General features: G+C 45.2%; 1 protein-coding gene across 1 annotated transcript in view; it reads left to right on the forward strand.

Moving 5' to 3' along the window:
• Positions 1-27,785, forward strand: part of TMEM135 (transmembrane protein 135) — a 340,734-nt gene that overhangs the window by 263,073 nt on the left and 49,876 nt on the right. Inside the window, exon 6 of the mRNA XM_088449045.1 lies at positions 387-433. Within this exon, the coding sequence (XP_088305171.1) occupies positions 387-433 (47 nt within the window). The remainder of the gene's footprint in view (positions 1-386; positions 434-27,785) is intronic.

Raw genomic sequence — 27,785 nt, forward strand, 5'->3', positions numbered from 1 at the left:
AACCTTGACACTCCAGCTGTTATGGAACTACATAACCCAGCATGCACTGCTACAGTTTTGCTATTAGGGCATGCTAAAACTGTGGCAGGGCATGCTGGGATATATAGTTCCACAACAGCTGGAGTGTCAAGGTTAGCCAACACTGACATAGTGGGTCCTTGTCAGTGGAGCCTATTCATGCACTAATCTGGTGGTAAAGTCCTGCAAATGTTCTGGGCATCTCTTCTTGCTGATATTCTGCAGGTGTCAGATGTCTCTTGTTTTATATATGCATGTACGTGTATACTAACATCTTTATAGAGCATGTTAGGATCATTTTAACAAATGTGTGTCTGTGTATATTATTTATGTGTGTTTTTTTTTATTGATGTATTTGCTTCTTGTAGGTCCTTTTGTTTTGCATCACCGCTGCTCTCTACATGTTCTTTTTCAGGTAGGTTCAGTTCATCTTTTTGCTTCGCTTTGCAGAATTCCCGTCTCTGCTTTCAGCACGTTAATGTCAGGCAAATTGCATTTTAATCATGAAAACAATGGGCCTGATTCAGAGCCGCTCGTAAGTGGCAGCTCGTTCGCTCCGAGCGATATTTGCCCAACTGCGCATGCGTACGGATCGTTATACGCATGCGCGAACCAGTCAGTGCGGCCGAAATTCATGTGCTCGCAAAATAGCGAATGCCTGATAATTTGAGTGACAGCAGGAGGCGTATGTGGGTGGTAACAGGGGAAGGTGCTTGAAAACGGGGAGTGGAGATCCGATCGCAGGCGTGCTTAAAGGTCAAAACGGGCGTTTTATGGGTGTGCATATTTAAAACAGCAGCGTCATTGACCACGTCACTGGGTTATTTTATAGCCAGAACTGCTCGCAAAATTGTGGTAGCAAAAACCAACCACAAGAATAGCGAGCAGCTCATACCCTGTTCGATGTACTCGATTAATTTATTAAATAGCGGACATGACGTAGGATGCGAGCGGCCAGGGGGCGTAGTTTCCAAAAAAACGACCGCAAGTTTTGTACGCTCGTTCAGACCTAGAGGCGTGAACAGACCGCAAACAGCGAACGGTTCTTTTGAATAGCCACCCCTATTTTCTGGACGAGCGAGCGCAAATAGCGTCCGGCTCTGAATCAGGCCCAATGTTTTCAATTAGTACAATATTGTTCAGGAAATTGAAAGTTGATGCACAATGTTAATAAGGTGGAGAGGAACATGCATCTTTTTCATTCATTGGCAGGGACAGCAGTATAGTAAATAAGTGCGTACTGTTTTATACTACAGTATACCCGTTTCCTAAGACACAGTAAAGGCAGCCTGGTTATCGCGGCAACCTGTTCTTAATGTGATAACAGGAGGCAGCTTTACAAGTTTACACACATTTATTCTGTCTTCCACAAAAGTTCTGGCATTATGGGTGATTAGTAAGTAACTCTAATAGTTAATTATCGGTAAGTCGGACGCATCTCCAAAACTTACAAATTTTAGTGGTCTACGTACTAAGCCTTGGAGAGAGAGAAATTACCAACCAATCATCTCCTGTCATTTTTCAAACTAAGGGGTCTGTTTACTAAGCCTTGGTTTGAGGTAAAGTGAACAGAGATAAAGTACCAACCAATCAGCTCCTAATTGCAATGTCACAGGCTGTGTTTGAAAAATGACAGGAGCTGGTTGGTTGGTCTTTGATCTCCATCCAAGGCTTAGTAAATAGACCCCACAGCCTGGAAAGTGGCAATTAGTAGCTGGTTTGGTTGGTACTCTTTTTTTTCCGTCCACTTTATCTCTCGCCAAGGCTTAGTACATAGACCCCTTGGTCTTGCCATGAGGGAGGAAACTCTCTGATCATTAAGTAAACATTTAAATGTAAATAAATAAAATAATGTTTTCTTTTACTCTCTTGCGACAGAAATGTATTTTTCAGGAAATGTTCTCCACGGTTATGTCCCTTGCGCAGAGAGAGGGGATTCCTCACATGGGTTCTCGACTCTGTGTGCGTTTAGAATTGTGGGTCTGTTCTTTGTGATTATCGCACCATTGCGATTGTCCCCACAGTAATGCCACACGCATTAAGTACCTCCATGTCACTTTCATACACACAGTTCCTCATTGTCCCTGACCAGAGACGACTCCTTCTGTTCCTCTGGTCATCAGTGCCGGTCCCGTGAAGTCTGCAACATCTGATGAGAGAGTGAATTCCAATTTTTCATTAGGCCCAAGCGCTGGATCCAGTTGGTCGGAACCACAGCCTAGCGCTACTAATATTACACATAGAGGACCAATTAACCTGCACCTTTATCTCACATGCCTACAGAGGAGCTCCCTATCTCACCCGGCATCAGTCGTTTATTTGACCCGATCTTTCCTGTGCGGTGATGGCCACCCAAAAGTATTGAGTGTCTTATTTTAAATACCCTACACCGGCCCTTTCTAATATGACCGTAAGCCTCAAATCAGCCAGCGTACAATCACAGAATATACCGATTGTCCCTTTCTGAGTTTTCCCCCCTCGTACTGTTTATCCCATCTACATTTCTCTCATTCTTGGAATATCCATCTGTGTTCCCCAAGTAGTTTTAGATTCCTTATGAGACGCAGAAGCTGCTACCACCTCTGCTATTCAAACCTAACCCGATATTCAAGAACAGCTTTTTCCATAGATTCCCCCTCTGAGCCTCCCACATATACAGAGGTTTTGCTGCTCTCATTTACTGCTGGTTTCCTGACAGCCAAGGTCAGCGTTCTACATCATTGCCACTCAAGTATTCTACATTGCCTCCAGTTAAAAACCCCTAATCTAATGCAGTGGAATGGCCCACGGCTGCTGTCAAGAGTCTAAAGTAACTCACGTTAAAATAAATTGATGCAAATGCCCAGTCCTATCAACGATTTTAAATTTATATTATTTGAGGTATGTTTATATTTGAGCAGTGCATGCTGGATCGGAAGGAGCAAGCTGATTGGCGATCAGTTCAGTTGAAAAGTGCAGATATGCCGTCCCTTGCCATGTAGTGTCTGAGGTTAAACCTCTGCCCGTGTGTCCCAAATAAAGAGGGTTACGTTAGCTGATCAGTTTCAGAGAGAATTTTTTTTTATTATTATGTGATTATTTTTATCTTTTGGCAATAATCAAAAATATTTTTCATATATTTTTTTAAAATGTAACTATTTTATTTACATTTATTATTAATGTTACAGTATTATTATTATTACTCTACATCTGGACTTTCAGTTCCCGTTTTCATGTGCAAACCATTTTAGCCAGGTCACATGGGCGCATATACTCTGAAATTGGCACAACAAAGCCGTAAGTTAACCTTTACCGTTTTGGCCCACTATCGTAGAGGCAACTACTGTAAGCATCACTCAGTTACCTTCTTCTCCAAATGTACTTCTGGTTTTCTATATAGCCAGTATTACATTCTGGATAGTCCATCTGGTTTCTGATGAAGATCTTTTATCCAAAAGTTAATAAAAATAAAATTTTCAAATCATCCTATCATTAATTGTAATTCTTTCATTACAACAAGCTCTACTCCACCTGCTTACATACCTGCATGTGGCACGACATGTTGGGCAGAGACCTGGAATTGTAATTAGTAACTGAGAACAGCCACATTATAATGTGCTGATATCAGCTTCTGTGGGACAAGAGACATCTGGGGAAGGTTAACTTACGATTGCAGGATATAAGCAATTACTTTAAGCTGCACTACCTCATAGGAAAATATTTTCCTAAGGTGCCCTGTCCTCCTAGACAGAACCGGGGCTTTGTCAGTTCTACAGTGAGCTGGTAAATTCATTTTGTGAAACAACCTTTAAAGAGTTTCTATGGGGAGGGACCCAATCACAGTGTCTTAACTGTGGCTTGTGATTGATCCCCCAACTCACTTTCCCGGGCCCCCTGTTTTCGGATGAGTACCGGCATAGCAGCTGCACAAACAGGCTCCTACTAAGGGGAGAGTGCACCTCAATAAAGTATAGTCCTAGGCTGTAGAGCACTGGGAATTTGTGATTAGTGTGATGTGATTATCAATGTTGATAATATCTGGGACAATTCTTTTAAATAAATTCTGTGAGTATAATATGTTCTGGGCTATAATTTGCTGGACCCGCATTGGTATGATATACAGGGAACGGATTGGTTATATATGCTGGACACTAACTGGGATGATATACAGGGAACTGATTGGTATAATATGCTGGGCACTGATTGTTGTAATATGTTGGGTACTATAGGTATAATATGCTGGGCACTGATAGGAAAAATATGCTGGGCACTGATATATACAATATATTGGGCACTGATAGGAAAAATATGCTGGGCACTGATATATACAATATATTGGGCACTGATAGGTATAATATGCTGGGCACTGATATATACAATATATTGGGCACTGATAGGAAAAATATGCTGGGCACTGATATATACAATATATTGGGCCCTGATAGGTATAATATGCTGGGCACTGATAGCCTATTAGTGGCCAGCATATTATACCTATCAGTGCCCAGGATATTATACCTATCAGTGCCCAATATATTGTATCTATCAGTGGCCAGCATATTATACCTATCAGTGATAGGTACAATATGCTGGTCACTGATAGATACAGTATATTGGGCACTGATGGTTACAATATATTGGGCACTGATGGGTATAGTATGCTGGGTACGTATTGGTATAATATGCTGGGCACTGATAGGTATAATATATTGGGCATGGAATGGTATAATATGCTGGGCACTGATAGGTATAATATATTGGGCATGGAATGGTATAATATGCTGGGCACTGATAGGCAGTACCCAATATATTATACCTATCAGTGCCCAGCATACAGTGCCCAATATATTGTATCCATCAGTGCCCAATATATTGTATCTATCAGTGACCAGCATATTATACCTATCAGTGCCCAATATATTGTATCTATCAGTGACCAGCATATTATACCTATCAGTGCCCAATATATTGTATCTATCAGTGGGCAGCATATTATACCTATCAGTGCCCAATATATTGTGTCTATCAGTGGCCAGCCGCTACTATGTCTTTATGATAAAGTTGTGGGCGATGGGCGTCCTTCTGAGATGCCCACCTACTGCGTTGCAACAGGGACTGTGTGTACAGATGCGCTATCAGTGGCGCACACCATTGGCCGGACCATAGCAGAGCAGCGTGTATGCAGAGCAAGAATAGATGCTATACGCACAGCATCTATTCACCGTACAGGGGGGGGCAGCCCAGCATCTCTGAGATGCTGGGCACACCCCTTAGTGATGTAAACAAGGCGAGCCGCTAGGTCACGCCCCTTTTATGTATGGGCCACACCCCTTTTCGGGAGCACGTGCGGATGTACTGACTTAGGATTATCAAATGTTGGGAGGTATGCTAAATTGCAGTGTAAATATAGAGCTGTCCAGCATTTGAGGACTACATGCAACAACAGCCAGTGTTTACCATGCATGCAAATACAATTATTATTGTTATTATTAGCCTTTATTTATATGGTGCCACAAAGGTTCCGCAGCGCCTTACACAGTACTTAAATGAGCACACTAGAAAAACAGTAATAGTAATACAAAATGCAGGACAAGGACATGGTTTATAAACATTGCTGCATAACACAAGCAGCAGGGCGTCGGCTACCAAGTGTTAGGAGCCAATTGGGGAGTTAGCAGTACATGATAGTATAAGTAGGGGAGGCAAAGCACGTGAGGGACGAGGGCCCTGCTCGTGAGAGCTTACATTCTAAATAAAATGTATGTATTTGCACCTCTTGCATTGCAAGTTTGCAACATGGTTTGTCCAGGTGCATAAGTTACCTTTGCTATATTCCCAACTCAAAATCGGCCCCATTGCCGGGACAGCCTCTGCTGGTAGGAGAGTATTGAGAAATTGGTCTGAAAATTTAGGGCCTGATTCAGACCCACTCGCGAGCGGCTGTCCGCTCGCAAGTGGGTCGATGTTATGGACTGAGCATGCGCACGACGGAGGGAGCTCCGTTGTGCGCATGCGCCAGACGCGACGAGCGAAGGAAAGTCCTTCGCTCGTTGTGTCCGACCAAAGGGGGCGTGCTGTCAATGTTGATTGACAGCACGCCCCCTTTGGTAGGCGTGCCGGGGGCGTGCCTCCCTGACGGGGGCGTTCCCACGGGAACACCTCCCGTCAAAAGCCGGCCCACTGACATCACTAGTGATGTCAGTGGGAGTGATTTTGGCTCTGATAGAGCCAAAATCACTCGGAGCTTGCGGTTGAAAACCTCAACCGCAGGCTCCGGCTCGCAATTTCGATGGTCGCGATGGTCACGACCATCGCGGCCATCAAAATGCACGCTCGTATAGCCTGTGGGTGGTGACCCACAGCTATACGAGCGTCCAGGAGGACGCTCCATTTTCATGGAGCCCGGCCCTCATTCAGAGCGTGCGCTCTGCTCAGAGCGTACGGCTCTGAATGAGGGCCTTAATCTTTTACAAAACTTTTATTTGACTGTACATAAATTTTCCCCTTAAATGTTTCAATCCTAGATGTATAAAATGTAAGTGGACCTTTAGATAATGCACACGTCTTGTTACGAGTGACATAAAATGATTCTAGTTAACCTGCACATAAATATTGACATCCGGCCATATTAGGGACATTTCGGGGAGGTAACCCGAGGCCGTATAAGCAGACACAAAAACTCCCCAAATTCAAAATCACTTTGATAACTGCAGTTAGGAAGGATTACCATAAGATTTTGGCAGAACAAGGTCATTCCCAGCCCTACAGAGAAACTCAATTATGCCAAACACGTCTGTATAAATGTCCAAAAAATGTTGCTGAATATTTTTACAAAAAAAAGCTATAACAAAAAGGCCCACATGTAGAATAGGTTTTATTTTATGCAGCCTGTAGACTATCTGAGTATTATATCGGACGCCTGCTACCTGCAAACAGCCAGTGTCATATTCCGTGCAGGGGAAAGTTGTTTCTAGAGAGAAAGTTAGAAGAGAAGTCTTTATACATGACCCTTATGATGGTAGATGTGATATGATGGAACGTGCAGGCTGATGAGGGCAGCACGTACACTGATACAGGACAGGGATTGCAAGGCTGGCGGTCAAGTGACATTTCGTTCCCCCATTCCCAGCTTCCAGCAGGTTTTAGTTTCACATGCGTGCCTCAGAAAGCAGCCAAGCAGGAAAGCGTTTACCTGGAAGGTGAGTTTGAGAGATGCTTTTAAAGTCTAAAATTTCAGGTGCCTCTCTCAGAAGCCATCCCCATAGGAAGGAAAAGCGAATCTCCTCCCTTTGTGTCGTTTCCTCCTGTCAATCACAAAGCCTCTTTGTCCCAACACGGTATTGATGTGCCTGGCCATTTATCACACCCCTGTCATCCTGGAAAGCCGAATAATAGCCGGGAAGCAGCTTCTCGTTCTCAGGCCTGAGAGAATACGTAGCTGGTGGCATTGTGAGGGGGGCTGTGTCTCCCAGCTGCCCTGGGAAGCGCTCCGCGCCCTCTCTCCGTCCGTAACAATGCAGAGTATTACATGCACCCACTCTGTACTCTGACATAATACGGCTGATATTACAGGTCAGATGCAGGGAAAGCTACTGAGCCTCACTGATTTGGTTTCTGCTATTGATCTCCAAACAAAGGCTGGAGATGTCAGCGCAGAGTTTTTCTTGAACCGTGCCACGTCCAAAAACTTTACTGTTATATAATACACTTTTTCCCCTATAAATTTGTAGGGAGGATTCATTCATACATTACGCAGAGTTTGTACAGGTGACGTTACTCACGGGCACATGTCACCTGATCTCAGTCAGTGGATGCAGCTATTTTAAGGGCTGATCCAACATCGTTTAGAATGTAACCTATCGCTTCACTAGGAACTTTTCCGGTTCATTGATAGAATGTAGCCAAGCCCTAAAGTACCTGCTTACATCTAAGATACAGCTGTGTCCACATACACCTATACTTAAATTGCGCCAAATAGCCCTTTTTAGCGCACTATGGGCCCGATTCAGACCCACTCGCTAGGAAGCATTGGCACGCAGACTGCCGATGTTTGCATTGTGCGCATGCGCACGCATCGTAGTGCGCCTTCGAGAACTAGTCCAGGCAATCGGGAAGTGTTCGCTCTCAGCGCATAGACAGCCCGGCAGAATGAGTGACAGGACAAGTGCCGTTTGTGAGTAGTGACGGGTTGGTCGATGAAAACGGGGGAGTGATGGTGCAATCGCAGGCGTGCCTGAGCGTCTCAGCGCCGTTTCAGAGGCGTGCATAATTAAGACGGAGCGTCATAGTACACCTCACATGGCAGAATTTCACACTGAAGCACTCGCAGTGCTTGCAGTAGGATATGGTCAACCAGGAGTGCTGCGTTCGCTTCCGATGGTACTCGATGTTACCGATGGTTACATACTTCCTGGAGATGATGTGCATATGTGGGCGTCTTAAGACAGGCTGGTGGGCGTCTAAATACACACCGCGATCGCACACGCCAAGACATAGTGGGCGTGCTAATGCCTTGGCGTGTGATTGCCTGCCTTGCAGTGGGTTTGCTGAATTTGCATATGCTGGCTGCCTGCGAACGCATCTAGCGAGCGGGTCTGAATCAAGCCCGATGGACCTTGTGACTAAAGCTGGGTACACACTGGAGCGTACAGCAAATCTGCGCGCTCCCGCGGTCGTTAGTGATATCTTCCAGACAGATGTGCTGCACGGCCAACCGGACGATATTAAAAGCGGCGTCGGGGCAAGGAAACGAAGGACGAAACGAGGGATCGTTCTGGCCTTCGATACATCGTTCTGATGTAATGCATATTCGGCATGTTGGCCACCATATTGTCCCTGGTACTCATCGCTCTAGTGTGTACCCAACTTAAACCGCGCCATGCATCTGATCACAGATTTTTATCAGAGATTATGACACTTAGTGACATCGCTAATCAAACAAAATTACAATGCACGGGTACCCTGGACACTGGCGATTCATGCAGCAAGAAGGCAAAGGACGGAGGTCTGATACTATTGAGCCGCTCCATTGAAATTAATCTGCGACACTATACCAATTCCTCTGCGACAGAAAATCACTGATCCTAACTGCCTAGCACACTATAAGGGGGTTTGGATGTGACTGCAATGCGAGTAAGATTCTAAATTTAGGAAAAGGTCTGAAAGCCAAGGAATCTCTACCTGTGGTGGAGCATCTAAGTTGCGCCATATGGCGCAAATAACTCTGATTCAGAGCCGCACGTAAGCGGCCGCTCATTCGTTCCGACCGATGTTCGCACAACTGCGCATGCGTACGGATTTTAATACGCTTGCGCGAACCAGTCAGTGCGGCCGAAAATCGTGTGCTCGCTAAATAGCCAATGCCTGCTATTTTGAGTGACAGAATGAGGCATTTGTGGGTGGTAACAGGGGAAGGTGCTTGAAAACGGGGAGTGGAGATCCGAACGCAGGCGTGCCAAAAGGTCAAAACGGGCATTTTAAGGGTGTGCATAATTAACAAAGCAGCGTCATTGACCACGTCACTTGGTTGTTTTATAGTTAGAACTGCTCGCATGATTGTGGTAGGAAAAACCAACCACAAGAATAGCGAGCAGTTCATACGCCGTCCAATGTACTCGATTAATCTAATAAATAGCGGACATGACGTATGATGCGAGCGGCCAGGGGGCGTTTTTTTCAAAATTACGTTCGCTTGTTTCGTTCGCTCGTTCAGACATAGAGGCGTGAACAGACCGCAAAGAGCGAACGGTTAATTTAAATAGCCAGCCCCTTTTTCTGGACGAGCGAGCGCAAATAGCGTCCGGCTCTGAATCAGGCCCATAGACCCCTTAGTGCACCTTTACCTACTTTTTGCTATTTCCGTTCTCGGAGTGGGAGGTCCAGGAGGCGCAGTGACACAATTTGCGTCATCATGGCTCCTCCTGCAAAATGCTGATATTCCCGTACCATCATGCAGAGAGGCGGGGGCCTAAAGACGCAATGCAGCGTGAAAAACATTTTTACTCATATCCTCGCCCATTTACCTCGAGGGTAAGTTACTCCCCCTGGGGAACACAATGACATTCTGGGAGAGGAGGCAAGTGTGCTTAGTGCCTCATGCCTCAGTGGTAATACTAAGGTGGACATTGGTTCAAGCCACAAAATGGCTTCCGTCACTGTGTGCGCATGACCTAGGCTGGATATGCTGTACTGTTAATATCTGTGTGTTCTGCAAATTTAAGTGATATTATTTCATTTTGCGCTCAATCCTTTGTCATCATTTTCAAAAGCCAGGCGCATTCTCTAGCACTCCGCCATTGGATTATATGTGATGTTAGCAGCTAAAACACATTTTTAAAAGCCTAATATTATTACGTAGTGTGAGGAAAGGTGGACGAGAGGTGCAGAACACAGCCACTGTGTGAGACATGGGTGCTGGGCTGTATGGTCGTATCCTCTGGGTTTCCACAGTTGCTTCTTTGTGCTCAGGTTATGATTTCGGATTTTAAACAGACTCCTGAGCGCACCCTCACTAATCTATAGGATTTGTATGTTTCCATCTGGAGCCTTCGGTGCACCAAACGGTGTCTGGTGACATGTTACAGGTGACGGCCGCCTACTGTCTGTTTCATACTGCGTTAATAGATCCAGTCATAGATGTCTTGTGTTTTACTGTGAAGCTACATATACGATTTATTTTTTTTTAATTTCAAACAAATGTAGTATTTTTTTCCCAGAACTATGCATCATTTTGGTTTATTGTTCTGTAAAGCGTTTGTAGTACAGTAGGACACGGCAGGTATACATACAGTACTATTGATGGCTAACTACAGCATTGGGAGATATACACCCTGCCCAAACTGAACTGGTTAATGCCTCTATTGTTCTAAGGGCCTGATTCAGACCCGCTCGCAAGCGGGTTGATGGTGGCCCAGTGCGGACGCGCGAGCCCAAAAAGCACTCGCTCCGTGGCTCACTACAAAAGGGGCGGCTGTCGATGTTGATCGACAGCTCGCCCCGTTTTGTAGGCGTGGCCGGAGGTGGCTTCACAAACGGAGGCGTTCCCAAGCGAACGCCTGCCGTTTGTGGGCGGCCCCACTGACATCAACAGTGATGTCAGTGAGAGAGCTTCCGGCTCTATTAGAGACCCTACCACAAGGGTCTCGTCGTTGCCATCATCCGGGCTGCTCGCAATAGCTGTGAGTGGTCACCCACAGCTATGCGAGCGGCCAGGAGGCCGCAACTAAAAAAAACAGCCCTGATTCAGAACGAGCGCTTGCTTTTTGCGAGCGCCTCTGAATCAGGCCCTAAATCCGGATGTACAACAGTTTAACACCTGAGGGCCGGTTTGACTTTAGCAGAACAACCCTCCCCCCCACACCTAACTTTTTCTCCAATATATGAGAAATAACAAGAACAGCTAATCTTAAACATGCCCCATTAGGCTGTTAACTTTAAAAAAAGCAGCCGATCCGACGGATTGGTACGATATCTCTGCTATATCGTACCGTGTATGGGCGTGATATCGGCCAGTGCGCGCTCCCGTGGGATCGTACATTGCACTTCCAGATCTTTCTGCATGTTCAGTTGATCTGGGGATGCGATGTACGATGCCATGCAGCGCTATGCGGGGGGGGAGAGGAGGGGGTGACGGCATGTCGGGCAGAGAATCGCTCCGTGTGTGGGGACCACCCGATATGTCGCCCGTCGGATCGTCCGTCGCAGCGCAAGGTGCCTATCACACCGTGTATGAGCAGCTTTTTTCAGTACCTGGGAAAATCTAATTTCTCCAGCATCTCATTGTGTCTGCCGTCATGTAATGTCCATGGTCTATTTGCAAATTAAGTCACTTTTAATCTATAAGAATTAAAAACAAAAGACTCTATTTCTCCTGAAATACCTGCCACCCGTCTCTCAAGTCTTTTATTAGACATAAATCCTCCAATGTTACAACATAAATAAATCGCGAGGATCCTTGATCACTTAACAACCGTGGCGTGCTGTGGGCGCGTATCACGGCCTACCCGCGCACCACCATCGTCTGACTGTACCAAGGTCAAACCTTTTTGATTATGTTGACAATCCCAACAAATTTCTGTTCATTTTTTTTATAGCCTATCCCTCTGGAGGGATAGAATGAGTTCCCAGGCTGAATGTGGCCGGGGTAACCTGGGATTATGCACGCTAATTCTAGATGTGATCCTTTGATATATTACACTAAAGCCAGCCATAGATTTACAACAGTATAGAGAATCCAAAATGGTAGAGGGACTTATGCGATGGCCTGATAGCTGTGCCTACAATACGCTGAATGATTCTTACTGCATGGAATCGGCTGAAGGACGGTCGGGATGATCAAATATGTTCAATAATTCAAATCATACGATCGCGATTTTTATGTCAGTTTCAGCACTGGAACGATTATCGTTTATCATCAGTGTACAGCTCTGGGTAATATTTTGCTTTATAAAGCTACTTTTAGGGGAATTCAATATGGAGCGAAAACTCAGTTTTTGCGTTAATATCGCACGTCATGACGTCATTATCGCAGGTTTTAGTTTTACACTGTATTCAATTTCAAAGACCACTGAATAGGTGGTTAAAAAAGTGCAAAATTGGGGTTTAGGGGTGCAGGCTTAAAAAAAATATCCTGCACCCCTGGGAATGACATTTTAAAAAGAAGTGTGTCAAAAAAAATGTAAAATAAAAATAGGGACACCCCAAAAAATTAATTTAAAAATTGGGGTGAGAAAAAAAAATGGGAAAAAAGTGTTTAAAAATAGGGAAATAGGTTCAGGGCTATTCTGTAAGTATGCGGCAGGTGTATTCTAGCATAGGCTATTAGCGACAGGTGCATAGTTGCAGAATTTTTAAAAACTTACTTTAGGGACTTAAAAATATGCTAGTACCCATTTTCATGTACCCCAAATTTGATGGGACCACTTAAAAAAACAAAAAAAATAACCTAAGTGCTCTTCTGCATCACTTCTTCAATGTCGGGAAAAAAACACCTGCTGCGGCTATTTAAATCCCCGATTTTCATTTGCAGGCTAAAACGGGGGGGTACCCATAGTGATCCCCCATGTTTTTACAGCTTTAGGGGGGTCCTTCAATTTTTTTTAAGGAAAATTTCGTAATTTAATGCAAATCCCACTTCGCAGGCTCCCGTTTTCGTAGGTTTCATATTGAATACGGGGATAAGCGGGCGCGCGCCCGATACTTTATCCCAGGTAAAAGCTCCGATATGAAACGTAAACTTCGACAGCGAAGTTTACGTTTCATATTGCATACCCCTCTATATGTTTTAATATATAAAAATATTGTTGTACCCAGCTTTTGCGTAGTTATTAGCGAGCATGCTTGTAGCATCCACCATTCAGAAGGGATTGTTTATTTTTGTATTTCCTGAAATCTTTCATTTCCTCTCAGTACCCTCCTGTTTATCTTATTGAGTAATCTTCCCACCATACAATATCTAGTGATCTGGTGGTAAGGGAACTGTATGGTATTTTTCAGGGCAGGGGCAGGTTCTCAAACGTTAGAAAATATGATGGGAGAGGCAGAGATGATAAATAATATAACCCCATACTTCCTGCTAGTAGTCAGCACAGGTGAAAAGCATATACAGATGTGTCCACATACATCTAACTTCCGTGTCGCGTTAAACATAGCACGTGGGTGCCGTGCAACTCAGTAGCGTTGAGCGTATTTTTGTGTGTCTTTTTACCTTCAAATTACGTCTTATTCGCAACATGAATAGGATGCACAAGTCGCTTCTGCTGATTAAAATGATATGCGGCATGCCTATATTCTGTGTGCAACTGCGGCTGTATCTTCAGGCGAAATGCTACGTCAGCCGCTGTGACACTGTAACGTAGCATTCCGCATGCAGATACAGCTGCTGTGACACTGAAACGCAACATTCCGCATGCAGATACCCCCGCAGTTGCACACAGAGTATAGGCATGCCGCATATCATTTTAATCAGCAGAAGCTGCTTGTGCGTCCTATTCCCATTGTGAATAAGATGCATTTGAAGGAAAAAAAGTAGCACTAAAACACGCTCAGCACTACTGAGTCACACCACGGCATGGCGCGGCTAGAAGTAACGCGCAAGGAAGTAAGATGTATGTGGACGTATCTGTAACTGTATCCCACAGCAATATACAGTATACAGATATTTCCTCATGCAGCAGGCCTCAATGAGACGTCTGACGCAAGTAATCTGCCAGGTCCATGCGATTTGGCTTGTGCCAAGCTGTTTTTTTTTTTTTGCGTCCTTTTCACCTGAAAATGCGTCTTAGTCGCAATCGAATGCAACAAACCGCTTTGTGGATGCACTGATTCATTTGCTGTGCAACACTTGTGTAGCTGATACAGCAGAACCCATTCCCAGTATATGCCACCCCCGCATTAATTAGTATGTTCCTGCAAGCACTATGTTTAGGCAGCTATTTCTGCAATCCGTATAATTCACAATAAAGATGACAGCGTATCATGATTTAAGCGAACAAGGATTCATAGTAGATGCTAGAAATATGGGCCACTCCATCTCCAAGATCAACACAAAGTTTGTATTTTCACGTGCAACAGCTTCAAGGGTGTAGCGTGGCTACACAACATCGGGGAGACTTCCAGCGTGCGTCACCGCTGTGAACGATTGTGGACAGCATTGTCTGGCACGCATTGAAGCATCCGACTTGCATGCGACATTGCCGCAGATAACAGACAAATTTAATACTGGGCCACACAAGTAACATCCGCTTTCAAACAGTGCAGCATTCCCTTTCTTCTTAGTGGTGCAGAAGCCGACTGCCCACTCGGGTCCCTTTGTGGACCCCTGGGCTGTCTTATCAGCATTGTAAGCCAAGGGCAAAGTAATACACTGGGGCCCCTACCCACCCATTCATGCAAATGCAAATGTAAACAGTCAATAAAATTTAAACTTTAGATTTATTGCTACTTTCAAAAAAAAATCAATGTTTAAACATGAAAAACATGATGTAAAGTGAGGATTACAGATTCCGCATCCCTCTTCTCCAGCTTGCAGTGCAGTTCCTGCTCTTCGCTGCAGCTGTGATTAATGTATGGAGGCTCCCTGAGAGAGGAGACCCTGGGGGATCGCGTTCCCTGTGCCCCCACCCCTTAAATCCAGCTCTGTGACTTCAGGCTGGGAGACTGGTAGAGAATGCTGTTTGGCCGCTCTGATTATGTGTAATTCACAATCAGAGAGGCCGGTGAGCGCCTTTCACCCTCAGCCGGCTGCCCTATGCACGGAGCGAGTGGCCGCACACTCCACGGCCAGCCCGCCCCTGCTTGAAGGCCCCTAGATTTGTGGGGCTTTGAGCAGCTGCCCAGTGTGCTGATACATTAAGATGGCCCTGGCTGACCTCAGTGCACAAGGCTCTGCACATTGCCTGAATTTTTGAAAACCACCTTTGGATGCAAGATGACCGGAAATGTGTAGCCTGGTCCAACGAGTCAAGGTTCCAACTGTTTTGGATGATAACACATGTGGAGAAAACCCCTTGAGACAATAGATCCCCTCATGCCAACAAAGGATAGTCCAGGGTGGTGTTAGCTCAGTTATGTTGTTTGGTGATACGCCTGCAGACATCACTGACCAGTGGACGCTAATTAACCATCCTTGTGGATGATTTGATCATGACATGCATTCACTCAGATGGTAGTGAGCTCTTTCAGCACAAGAATGCGCACCGCACTGGTCCATAGCCACCAGATTATGGCTACAGGAGCATTCCCCTGAGTTTGGCATCAAGAGTTGGATTTGAGCCCAATAGAACACATGAGGGATGCAGTTCAATGTGCCATCAATGCCAGGGTTCCCCCATATATTAGGGAATTGTGGACCATTATTCAGGAGGCATGGGGTGTACACTATAGACACAGTACTGTGGAGTCCATACCCTGTCGTGTTGCTACTGTAATCCGATCGAAAGGCGGTCCTATGCCTAATTACACATGTGTCTCTGTTTTCCTGGCACATGAGTATATGTAGTCTATGGACGTGTAAGCCAATAACTTGAAGCCTTCTTAAGGGGAAACACTTTACAGATGTGTCCTCATACACTATTACTGCAGTCGTGCCCAACAGCACTTCTTGGAGCGCCAGGTCCCATGCAACTCGGCTAGTGCCGAGCATCTCTTTCACCCAAAAAGTGCCTCTCAGTCGCGATGCAACCATACCGCTTCACGAGACTGTGCTGAATAATTTGATATGCGACATTGGTACATCTGGTGTTCCCGCTATCCAGCGGATTGGGCAAGGCACGGAGGGTCTGGGGATATAGTATCCCCACCAAACCAGCATAGCAGGAACACTAACATCTGTGTGCTATTGAGTCTGACTCTGTATACAAAGTGTTACCCTGCAGTGGCCGCAGCTTTTTTCCCTCTATAGTTCCGTTATGCTATACGCTGCACACTCTCCTCATGGCGTATTAAGACTAGGTGTAGGAGGACACATCTCTGAATGTAAAATATCTACTGTTTAGTTTCCTGATATAAAGTGGAGGCCCAGCGAATTAACTTCTCAATACACTAGTAACTAGAGATACTGCTGAGCGATGCCTCTAGTTCTTAGTGAATGTATAATCTGCTTTCCCAAGAATATTAATTAATTCCACAAAATGGCCGCCACTGCCCTCAGGACACAGGTACACTGTAAATGAATATGAGAAGAGTTTCCGTACAGCATGTTTGTCTCGGGGAAAGCTGAACTAGAGTAAGACGGATGTTTCTGTCAAATCGACGCTGTGTGCACATTCATAACATTGCATGGCAGGAAGTATGGAGAAGAATACATAGCTCTCAGGTTTGTTCAGCGCGCCCCGGAACCTGATCCGTAATGTCAGCCGCTATTCTCCTGACAGTGACGGATTGTGACGGCTGTGCCGGAGCAGTAAATCAAGAGTCATTTTCCTTATGTTACATATGAAATTACGCTTCACATATTTGACATTTTTCTCACAAAAGCCTGAAATCTGTTGGCCTGACATGCCCCATGCTCACTCACATAGACATCAGGAGCTGTCCTCCTTTACACACCGAAAAGTCAGAGATACCTGCTGCGGTCCCTCCTTCATACATCTGGGGGATACTTAGTATTTGAGGTAAACCCCCGAAAACAAGTGTTTTACCTCAAATTCCCTTTGATAAATGGGCCCCTTAGGGGGGGGGGATTCAATTCCATGTGATGGACACGATATGCCATTTTGTAACGGTACATCGCATACAGCCACATAGCCTGGCGGTACCATAACTGGCCGATGGTATGCTATCGGGAAGCCGGCAGACATAAGCCCGACAGCCGGCTTCCCGACTGCTTTATCCCGGCGAGGGTTAAATGACAGGCGTCTAATTCTAGACGCCTGTCATTTTACCGACGCCGGGAGACCGGCACCCAGCATCCCGATCAAAGTGATGCCGGGCACCGCTGCGGACAGCCGCAGGGGGAGAGGGTTAGGTTTAGGGCTCCCGGGGGGGACTTGGGGTTAGGCACCCCCCCGGGGGACTTAGGTTTAGGCGGCTGGGAAGGGGGGGTTAGGTTTAGGCACTTAGAGGGGGATTAGGGTTAGGTACTGGGGGGAAGGTTAGGGTTAGGTACCCGTAAGGAGGGTTAGGGAGGTTAGTTCATACTTACCTGAGGACGATCGGGATTTCCAGCCGTGTCGGCCTGCCGCTATCGGTAATTCGTATGTATTCCCTGGCCGATATGTGCGCAGCCAGGCATTGCGACAATTCTCAGGAGCACAACGCCAGCAATGAAATTCCGCCCTATGTAATAGAGCAGAATAGAATTAGTCATAAATATGTCATGTGACTTAATCATTGTGATCAGGTCCAGATGTGTTTTCGGACCACCCAGCCCCACTCCTGCAGACTTCACAGCGTCCTGTACTCTATATACTCCCAATGTAGAGTTGGGGCGTACTTTGGTCCTGATTCAAATGACGATGTTTACGCAGTATAGCGATTATTGACCGACTGCGCGCGTGTCTTGGCAGCTATGTGCACCTGCGGCAATTGAATTCAAAAGTGATTGACAGAGGCCGTTTTGTGGGGAGTGGCGGCAAAAAAACAGGGGCCTATTGTGACCGTTTTCAGGCTTACATCTGCAATCCCGTACACAGACAGGAGCTACAGCATTAGGGTATATTCGCACAGCTGCTGCGTAGAAAATTGCAGCTGCTAATGCATTAACGTCCACATCTGAAACAGGTCCTTTGTTCTAAAGAAATTGAGCATATTTGCACATATGTAGTTGTACGTATGCTGCGACGCACCTACCTCGGCGTGGATATCATATGCGCCATCACCATATACTTGCACCTGCTCTATACTAGGTGCCGAAGACACAGCTCCTAACAGTCTATGGGCCTGATTCAGACCTGGACGCTACTTGCGTCCGCTTGCTGGCTAAAAGGGTCCGGCTATTTAAATCATGTGCTCGCACTGCGTCACCTAAAGCCGCCCACTAAGCAATAGTGAGCGCCCGCACCAGTATAAAGACGCCCCTTTGCCACTCGCAACACACGTCATCTCCGGCAGTTGTAGGATTAATCGGAAACATCGAGAGCCATCGGAGCTGCTCGCAGCGCTTGTGGTAGCCTTTTCCCACCACAACATTGCGAGCAGTTCTGGCTAAAATACAACCCAGTCACGTGTGTAATGACGCTACTTTGCTAATTATGCACACCCATTAAACTGCGTTCTGAAGCCTGCGTTCGCACACCCACACTCCCGTTTACAAGCACCTTCCCCTGTTACCACCCACAAACGACTCATTCTGTCACTCAAAATAGCAGCCCAACTGCAGGCTACGGGCGAGCACTTTCCCATCGCAATGACTGGTTCGCGCACGCACATTGCGACGCATACGCATGCGCAGATTGCGAAAACTCGCTCAATGCGAGCGAGCGCAGCATAGCGTCCGGGTCTGAATCAGGCCCTATATATGCTTACCTGCTGGATTGAATAAGATGCACTTTCGGGAACACGCCCTTACTGAGCTATGTGATGAGGCTACTTCACGCCTCTTTACTCTTAACTGTAGATGGGATGAGAGTGCGCGTGATTACATTTTCCTATGCGTGTGCGCTCATTTTCTTAACATGTGCTTACATACGATACACTGCACAAAGAGGCGTGCGTTCAACTCGGGTGTGGATTGATGGTCTACACATTAAGATGCTATAGACAAAAGGTCGACAGGTAATTGGTCGGCAGTGGCTTCAGTCGACAGGGTTGAAAGTTCGACATTCAAGTGGTTGACATAAAAAAGGTTGACGCATGATTTTTTTTTTTTTACGTTAGCCTAAACCTGATCACAAAATTTACGCTAACCCTAAAAATCATAAAATAAAACAACATGCTTCTGCCCTTTTTTGTGTCGACTATTTGAATTTTGACCTTTTACCCTGTCGACCTTCTGGTATCTACCTATTGACTGTCTACCTTTTTAGTGTAGACCAACCATCCGGGTACCGCTTAACTCTGCATCAGCGCCTAAATGTTGAAAATAAACCATAGCTGCTGACGGTATGCATTCAGCATCTCGGCAGTCTGGATGCCGACGCTTAAGTTTACCGGCTCCACAATAGCGACGCCGGTCAGAATCCGAATGTAAGTAGTGGGGTGGGGGGGAGAGTTAAGTTTAGAGGTTAGGCATTAGGGGGAGGGTTAGGGATAGGCACTAGGGGGAGGGTTAGGTTTAGGGTGCGGGGAGGTTAGGTTTAGGCACTGTGGGGGCCGGTTAAGGTGCAGGGAGGTTAGGATTAGGCACTAGGGGGGAGGGTTAGGTTTAGGCACTAGGGGGGGAGGGTTAGGTTTAGGGTGTGGGGAGGTTAGGTTTAGGCACTGGGGGGGCGGGTTAGGGTGCAGGGAGGTTAGGATTAGGCACTAGGGGGAGGGTTAGGTTTAGGCACTAGATGGGGAGGGTTAGGTTTAAGCACTGGGGGGGGCGAGTTAGGGTGCAGGGAGGATAGGATTAGGCACTAGGGGGGAGGGTTAGGTTTAGGCACTAGATGGAGAGGGTTAGGTTTAGGCACTGGGGGGGCGGGTTAGGGTGCTGGGAGGTTAGGATTAGGCACTAGGGGGGAGGTTAGGTTCAGGCACCAGGGAGGGTTAGGGTAGGGAGAGGGGGAGGGTTAGCATACCGACAACCAAGTGGGATCCAGGCGTGTTCCCGTCTGTCGGTATTACATACTGATTCCCTGCTGACTTTGTGACTCCCCTCCAGTTCCTGGCGGGAGAGAACTCGGGAACAACTCCTGGGAGCATTGCATTTTGCAGCGGCATGACGAGATTCGCAATAGAAGCGGATGTGATGCTGTCTGCTCTCGGGATAGCTACCTGAAGTTTGGCCAGCATGAAATAAATGAATTCCGCAAGTTTTTAAAATTATTATTAAAATTTGAAATCTCTAATAAAATAATTAGACTTAATGTGGGGGTGGTACTGTCCCTTTGATACATTGTTTTTAGTGAAACACCACTATGAGCGATCGCAGCTGTATGTGTGGTAATATAGAAAGTTACCATATAGATCTGGAAGGACCCTGGCGTGGAATGTTAGATTGGGGATTGCTAAGCTCCAGGGCGATACTGTAGCACATGTTTCTGTTATACTGTTACAGCATACACTTATACACCAGGTGGGAGCTGACAGGCGGGAGTGATACATTTCAAACTATTCTTTCACTGCCATTTACCAATCACCTTAAAATCTTGGATAAACATATCTGTGGCTAGTGCAAACAGTGTGTCAGTCAGGCATCTGTCTGCAAATCTGTTTACATATTTCTTATGACAAAATCAAGACTTGTGTACACAGGGAGCCGGCAGAAACCTCTTTTATCTGTACTAATGCTGGATCCATGAATGTATTGTATCTAGACATTAGGGCTCATTCACAAATACATCAAGTAAGTAAAACGCAGGAAAACAACCTTGTGCTTTAGACGCAGATTGATGAAGCATTTTTAAAGCCTTTTTTGTGCTCTTTTCCAACACATTTTAATAACACAGATAAATTGTTTGTGAATGCAATGTTACCATGTCCCGAAACCTCATCTCAAATGCTTAACGAGATATACATGGTACAGGGATGTAGTCAGGATACTGACACTGAAAGCCCAACATGGGACTAAAGATAGGTGTTGAAATCCTGATGCCTATCATTAGCTCAACAATGAAATCCCGATGCCCGGCATGCCGAACCACGGTGAGCCGAGCGTCTTAGGTTGGAGCACCAGGGGTTGGGGGGGTCTGGTGGCCTGGGGGTGGTTGTAGGTTTACAAACCCCCCCGGAGGGTTATGCTGGGGAAAGGGAGAGTTAGGGTCGGGCACTACTAGGAAGAGGCTAGGGTCGGGCACCACTAGGGAGAGGTTAGGGTTAGGCATCACTAGGGAGAGGTTAGGGTTAGGCACCACTAGGGAGAGGTAAGGGTTAGCCACCACTAGGGAGAGGTTAGGGTTAGGCACCACTAGGGAGAGGTTAGGGTTAGGCACCACTAGGGAGAGGTAAGGGTTAGGCACCACTACGGAGAGGTTGGGGTTAGGCACCATTAGGGAGAGGTTAGGGAGTCCATCTGAGTTTCCTGGAGAGCAACCAAATTGGATGTTTTATGAAAATGATTTATTGTAGATGGTTAAAATTGGTCCAAGCACAGTTATTTTCAGTATTCCTAAAGGGGACCTGTCACCACCCCAAGACTGAAGCCTGGATAGAGGTAACCACTGGTACTCTAGAAACCTACTTTTTCCAGTTGCTTTCATTAAATTGAAGATACATCATTGCCTGGACACTTCTATGCCATCTTAGGACAAATCATACTAATCCACTTGGGACAAATTTTCACTCACTCATTTATACATTCATGCCAAAGTACACCCATAATACGTATAAATGTTCCAAAAACAGCAGAAGCATTAAGAAATTAACGAATCCGCTCTAGTGACGATTATCCAAGGGGTCCATATCCAAAGTGATTCATCACAGGCTGAGTGTCTCATAGAATGTTAGACGTCCTATGTACTTGGTTGGAGATTATCTGTACTACTTAAACAGTAACATGAGCCACAGAAAGAAATGTGTGTTATTGGTTGAATCCAACCTGGGATTTTTATTTGACTGAAATCCCGCAATTTCATTGGATGAAATGGCAGAGATTCCTCTTTATTGGATCTCTGCATAAGCAGGCTGTTCTCTTATTGGCCAGATCCCAGGCACAGGTCTAATCAACAAAATCAGTCATTGAGATGGACATGACCTGACCTGGTTAGACTTCCCTTTGTTGGAATGGCCGGTGGGGGTTTTTCGTGTCTTGCAAAATGTTTTTCTGCAAGTACTGTACTCCCCACAGTGGGGGACGCGATGCAATCCCAGTCCATATATTTTTTTTATTTCATTAAGCTTCCCTTTGTTTATCTCACTTTCTCAAATATATCTCCAACATTCTTCATATTACGCAGCTAGTGAAAAGGATATTGGGGAAAGCAGCGGGTTATTTCGTCGTAAATTTCCATTGGCATAAAATATAGACCTTTCCATGCATAGGATTAAAATATCTGCTATTATGAAATAGAAGAACATAAAAGAGATATTTTAAAACACTCCAAGATTTTTATTGTTTTCCAAAAGCAATCTTAGGGGAGATCAGCACCGTGATTTCATTCCACTTTTAATCTCTTGTATGTTTTTGATCCCCAAGTAAGAAGAAGCAGACATTCTGTGCAGATAGAATTATGGAGTGTAATAATGTTATAGCTGCGGGTACAGCTGGTGGAGACCAGCTCCCAGCAAGAAGCATAAACATTGGCAGGGTCTGCTCTTTAATGGAAAACTGGTTACAGTCTGCACAGTCCTGATACTAAATCCTTTAACTGCTACATGACTGGAGGAATTGTGCGACTGTACCGAATTTCACTTTTTTGGGATAACTTTTTAAAAAAAATTTGTTAGGCCACCAAAATACCATTCTGTATTGTATTTTTCTGACAGATGTGGCTTTGGTTTTGTAAAAAAATAGAAAAATGTACAGATGTGTCCATATAAACCTATCCCCAAATTGCGCCAAATGGCCGTTTACCGCGCCACAGACTTTACGACTTAGCCGCGCCAAAACACTAATCCTAAGTACTTAGGGCCTGATTCAGCAAAGATCGCTGATTCGATCGTGGCTGCAAGTGCTATACGCAGTTCTGCTGCGAAATTATGCAATCAACTGCGATCGCAATGCCGCCACAGCACAACATAAAGACGCCCACTTCCCTTTACTCACATCCATAATACCTTGCAAGTCTGCGAAAACATCGGTATCATCGAGTACCATCGGAGCCTCACACACAATTAAGGCAGGTCAGACCTTACCCAGAAATTGCTAAACTTCCTGTACGCAGCTAGAGCTCAGGCTGCGTATGCCGACGCTGCGTCTAATTTATGCACGTTCCTGTAACGGCGTTGATACGCACTGGCACGCCTGTTATTCAGAGGTGGACTCTGAACCATGATTTTGGACGCAGCGGACTTGCAAAAATATGCTAATGACTCAGCCGCTGTTTGTATGCAGAGTAGCCCACCTCCGGCATCTCAGATCCGCCGCTTTCGTACAAAAGACGAAACATCGGTCGCCCCATTGAACTTCTGAGCAACCCTATTTGTCTCAGAATGTCCGTGGCAGCTACGATCCCGGAGCCAGTCCAACTGAGAGCGAATTCACAATGGCTGACTAGGACACACCCAGAAAATGGTGGCGACACGACTACGTTTTTGCAGCCGTCCCCCGTTACCTTCTACCTGTCGCTTCTTGGGATAAATTCTCACTGCATCTGCCATCGCTAATCAACCGCCACACATGCGCAGTGCAGCTGTGACGCATACCCAGTGGCAAATTCCCCCCCCCCTCTCCACTGCACCTGACATTGTGACTATCTCTGTATCAGGCCCAGAATCCCTTACACCTCCCATGCATTCCAGCAGCGCATACACAGCATCAGGCCGCGGCTCAGGATGTTTCTATGGTATAGACAGGTTTATTGTGTTTGCTCGGAATGTGAATAGGACGTATTTTTTCCAAATCGCAGCGGGTCCCGTTGACAATAATTGTCATTCTTTGTGAAAACAGCCCGGTGCTTGGTGAAGTGTTTTGGTTTGTGTGCTTTGCTGTGTTGACACAAGCTTAATCCAGCTAGCGTGTGATTTTTATGCTGCCTGCCCCGACAAGACTTCACTACATACCTCATCTGCAAAAGCTCTATGCGCGGACAGGGGAATAAAGTGGAATAACAACACTGCGCGCACATTGCGTTGCAAGGCCCTGCGAAATGTGCAACCCGTCCTGTTAAAATGTAAAGATCTTATTTACAGACTTATGTTTTGGGCATGACGTCTACGGCCTACATAGTGAAGTTATCTCATGCGTGGTAGCACCTCCTTTAAGGCCCCTACTCACTAGACGATTTTATTAACGATTTGGCCGATTCCGACGCATCAGAACGACAAATCGTTAAAATCGTCCAGTGTGTATGTACTACATCGTGTAGTGCGCACTGCCGTGGGGTCGTCAGCCGCATCACCTGACCTATTGTACATGCAGTCCAATCGGGCGATGCGGCTGACCGGCATATCTGGCGGTCGGGCACGACGTCTACGGCCTACATAGTGAAGTTATCTCATGCGTGGTACCCAGCGTGTAAAGACAGTGTAACGATATGTTGTGCCGTTGTTTTGTGTGTGCTCAGCTCTTCAGTATATTATCAAACCTTCTAAAGAGGATAAGTGGGTGTGTTTCCCAGATCAACCAATCAGATTCTAGCTATAATTTGAAAAAATTTTTGGAAATATTTTTATTGAAGCAATAAGTGAGCAATAGAACATGGAAAAGTCAACATACAAGGAAGTTCCCATTATGACAGGACAGTTATGTTTCCTAAGACAATCATTCAGATGTTGCTCATGGCACAATGCCATGTTTCTATGAAACTCTGTCCCACGCCCCGAAGTCACTGATTATGATCAATAGATTACTGTTTTATCAGCAGTTTATGTTACAAGGTAACTTTCAACACCTTTACCTTTAGACAGTCAACATTTACATAGATTGGCGCTCTTTGTGCGACCTAGTGATGATAAAATAAATAAACGATACGTGAATTATGGCTGAGAACAGTAAAGTTAGAATTTCCATTATGTCTTTTAGGCAATACTTTGTATACAGCCATGGCCAAAAGTTTTGAGACTGATACAAGTATTGGTTTTCACAAAGTCTGCTGCTTCTGTTTTTATGATAGCAATTTGCATATACTCCAGAATGTCATGAAGAGTGATCAGATGAATTGCAATTGTATTGTCCCTCTTTGCCATGACAGTGAACTTCATTCCAAAAACAACTTTTCCACTACTTTTCAGCCCTGCCACAAAAGGACCAGCTGACATCATGTCAGTCATTCTCTCGTTCACACAGGTGAGAGTGTTGATGAGGACAAGGCTGGAGATCACTCTGTCATGCTGATTGAGTTAGAATAACAGACTGGAAACTTTAAAACTAGGATGGAGCTTGAAATCACTGTTCTTCATCTGTTAACCATGGTTATCTGCAAGGAAACATGTGCAGTCATCATTGCTTTGCACAAAAAGGGCTTCACAGGCAAGGATATTGCTGCCAGTAAGATTGCACCTAAATCAACCATTTATCGGATCATCAAGAACTTCAAGGAGAGAGGTTCAGTAGTTGTGAAGAAAGCTTCAGGGTGCCCAAGAATGTCCAGCAAGCGCCAGTACCTTCTCCTAAAGTTGATTCAGCTGCGGGATCAGGGCACCACCAGTGAAGAGCTTGCTCAGGAATGGTAGCAGGCAGGTGTGAGTGCATCTTCACGCACAGACTTTTGGAGGATGGCCTGGTGTCAAGAAGGGCAGCAAAGAAGCAACTTCTCTCCAGGTAAAAATTCTGACAAACTCCAAGCATTGATTAGGCAAGAATGGGCGGCCATCAGTCAGTATGTGGCCCAGAAGTTGATTGACAGCATTGCCAGGGCGAATTGCAGAGGTCTTGAAAAAGAAGGGTCAACACTGCAAATATTGACTCTTGGCATAAACTTAATGTAATTGTCGATAAAAACCTTTGACGCTTATGAAATGCTTGTAATGTTACTTCAGTATACCATAGTAACAGCTGACAACAAGGTCTAAAAACACTGAAGCAGCAAACTTTGTGAAAACTAATACTTTTGTCATTCTCAAAACTTTTGACCATGGCTGTATTTGAAAGATGTTCCTTTCTATTGGTTTTCTAAGGGCAATGAAAATGATTTTGTAACTGTTATTAAATGAGCCTCTGAATGTACAATATAGTCTCCTTCATCTGTACTATATGTGCAACAACAGTTATGCAGAACGTAGTACTGTGTAATAGCAACGACAAAAAAGAAACCCAAGGAAGTCCGTACAATAAAAAATCACCCTAATGAAGTACAAGCAAAACACTACAAATAGGTCATTAATAAATATTAATAGTTTTTAAGGCCAATAAATTGAAAAAGTAGACATTTTCTCTTTTGGGGACTTAAAAAATAATACATACACGTATAAGTGGAAACGCTTAGAATAATAACACATTCATAGCCAAATGCCCATTATCAATGTAGGGTATCCACATAGAATGGTAGATAGCAAGAGGCTGAAGACCCTAAGCCTCAACTCAGGCTTCATGGGGACCCAATAGAGTTCATTGGAAAGCTGCTCATGATGATGTTAAATAGACGTTTATAAGGACTCAATATTGGGTCACTATCCGGTATTGGCACCTAGAGAAACATTCTACAGCCTGCGTAACAGCTGGTGGTGGCTTCTGACTGGTCGCCACCAGTGGGCGCACTCCTGTTCCCTCAGCAGCACTGCTGGATTACATGCTCTATGGCTGGAATCCATTCACGCCTCTGAGAGGAAGGATCAGAGTGAGGAAATGCAAAGCTAGTTACATAAATAATAATTATAATAAGCCACAGACACACACAAAGCAATACTGCCCCGAGGGCCACAGTTCTGTCACTCTGCCTTATCTATGCAAAGTTCTAACGTTGCATATAAATTATAATAAGCTTCAGGTGAGGAGTATATTTAGTGCACATGTCACCTACACACAGTGGTGCCAACTATTTTCTAGGCTGAGCCTGAAAATGGCAAATGGCCATCCACTATGTACCATTCACTAGCATAATATAATATATACTAATAACAAAAATGGCTGCCCTCACTGAGAGGGGGGGGAAACTCTGACTTTCAGTTATTGATGTGTGGAGGCGAAAACATCTTTTCTTTTTGCCTCGATAAATATTTTTGCGACAAACATTATCGTGTTCGTAACGACAGAACGGAAATATAAATATTTATTAGATAATTATTATTTTTTTTTCTTAAGTGCAGACTAATAAAATTAACTGGGGCTTAAACCCACCCAACAACTGCGTTGCGGAAAAGATGCTAAAATGTCAGTATGAATCATGCTATAGATGTAGTGCGGCGTCTGAGTCACGGCAAGAATCTTGCTTCATATGGCGCCAAGACTTTGAGGACACATTTGTATGTATTACATCGTCTGTTACATTTATCTAAAACCTTTTTTTGTAAATCTTTTTTTAGCTAAAATCTTGGCTTTCAGGGCTCAATTCAGACCCACTCGCTAGATGCGTTCGCACGCAGTGCAAATCCGCAATCGCACGGCAAGGCATTAGCACGCCCACTATGTCTTGGCGTGTGATTTTGGTGTCTATTTAGACGCCCACCGACCTATC

The sequence above is a fragment of the Taudactylus pleione genome, unplaced genomic scaffold (assembly GCF_031769625.1).
Source record: "Taudactylus pleione unplaced genomic scaffold, aTauple2 ptg000478l, whole genome shotgun sequence".
Classification (NCBI taxonomy): Eukaryota; Metazoa; Chordata; class Amphibia; order Anura; family Myobatrachidae; genus Taudactylus; species Taudactylus pleione.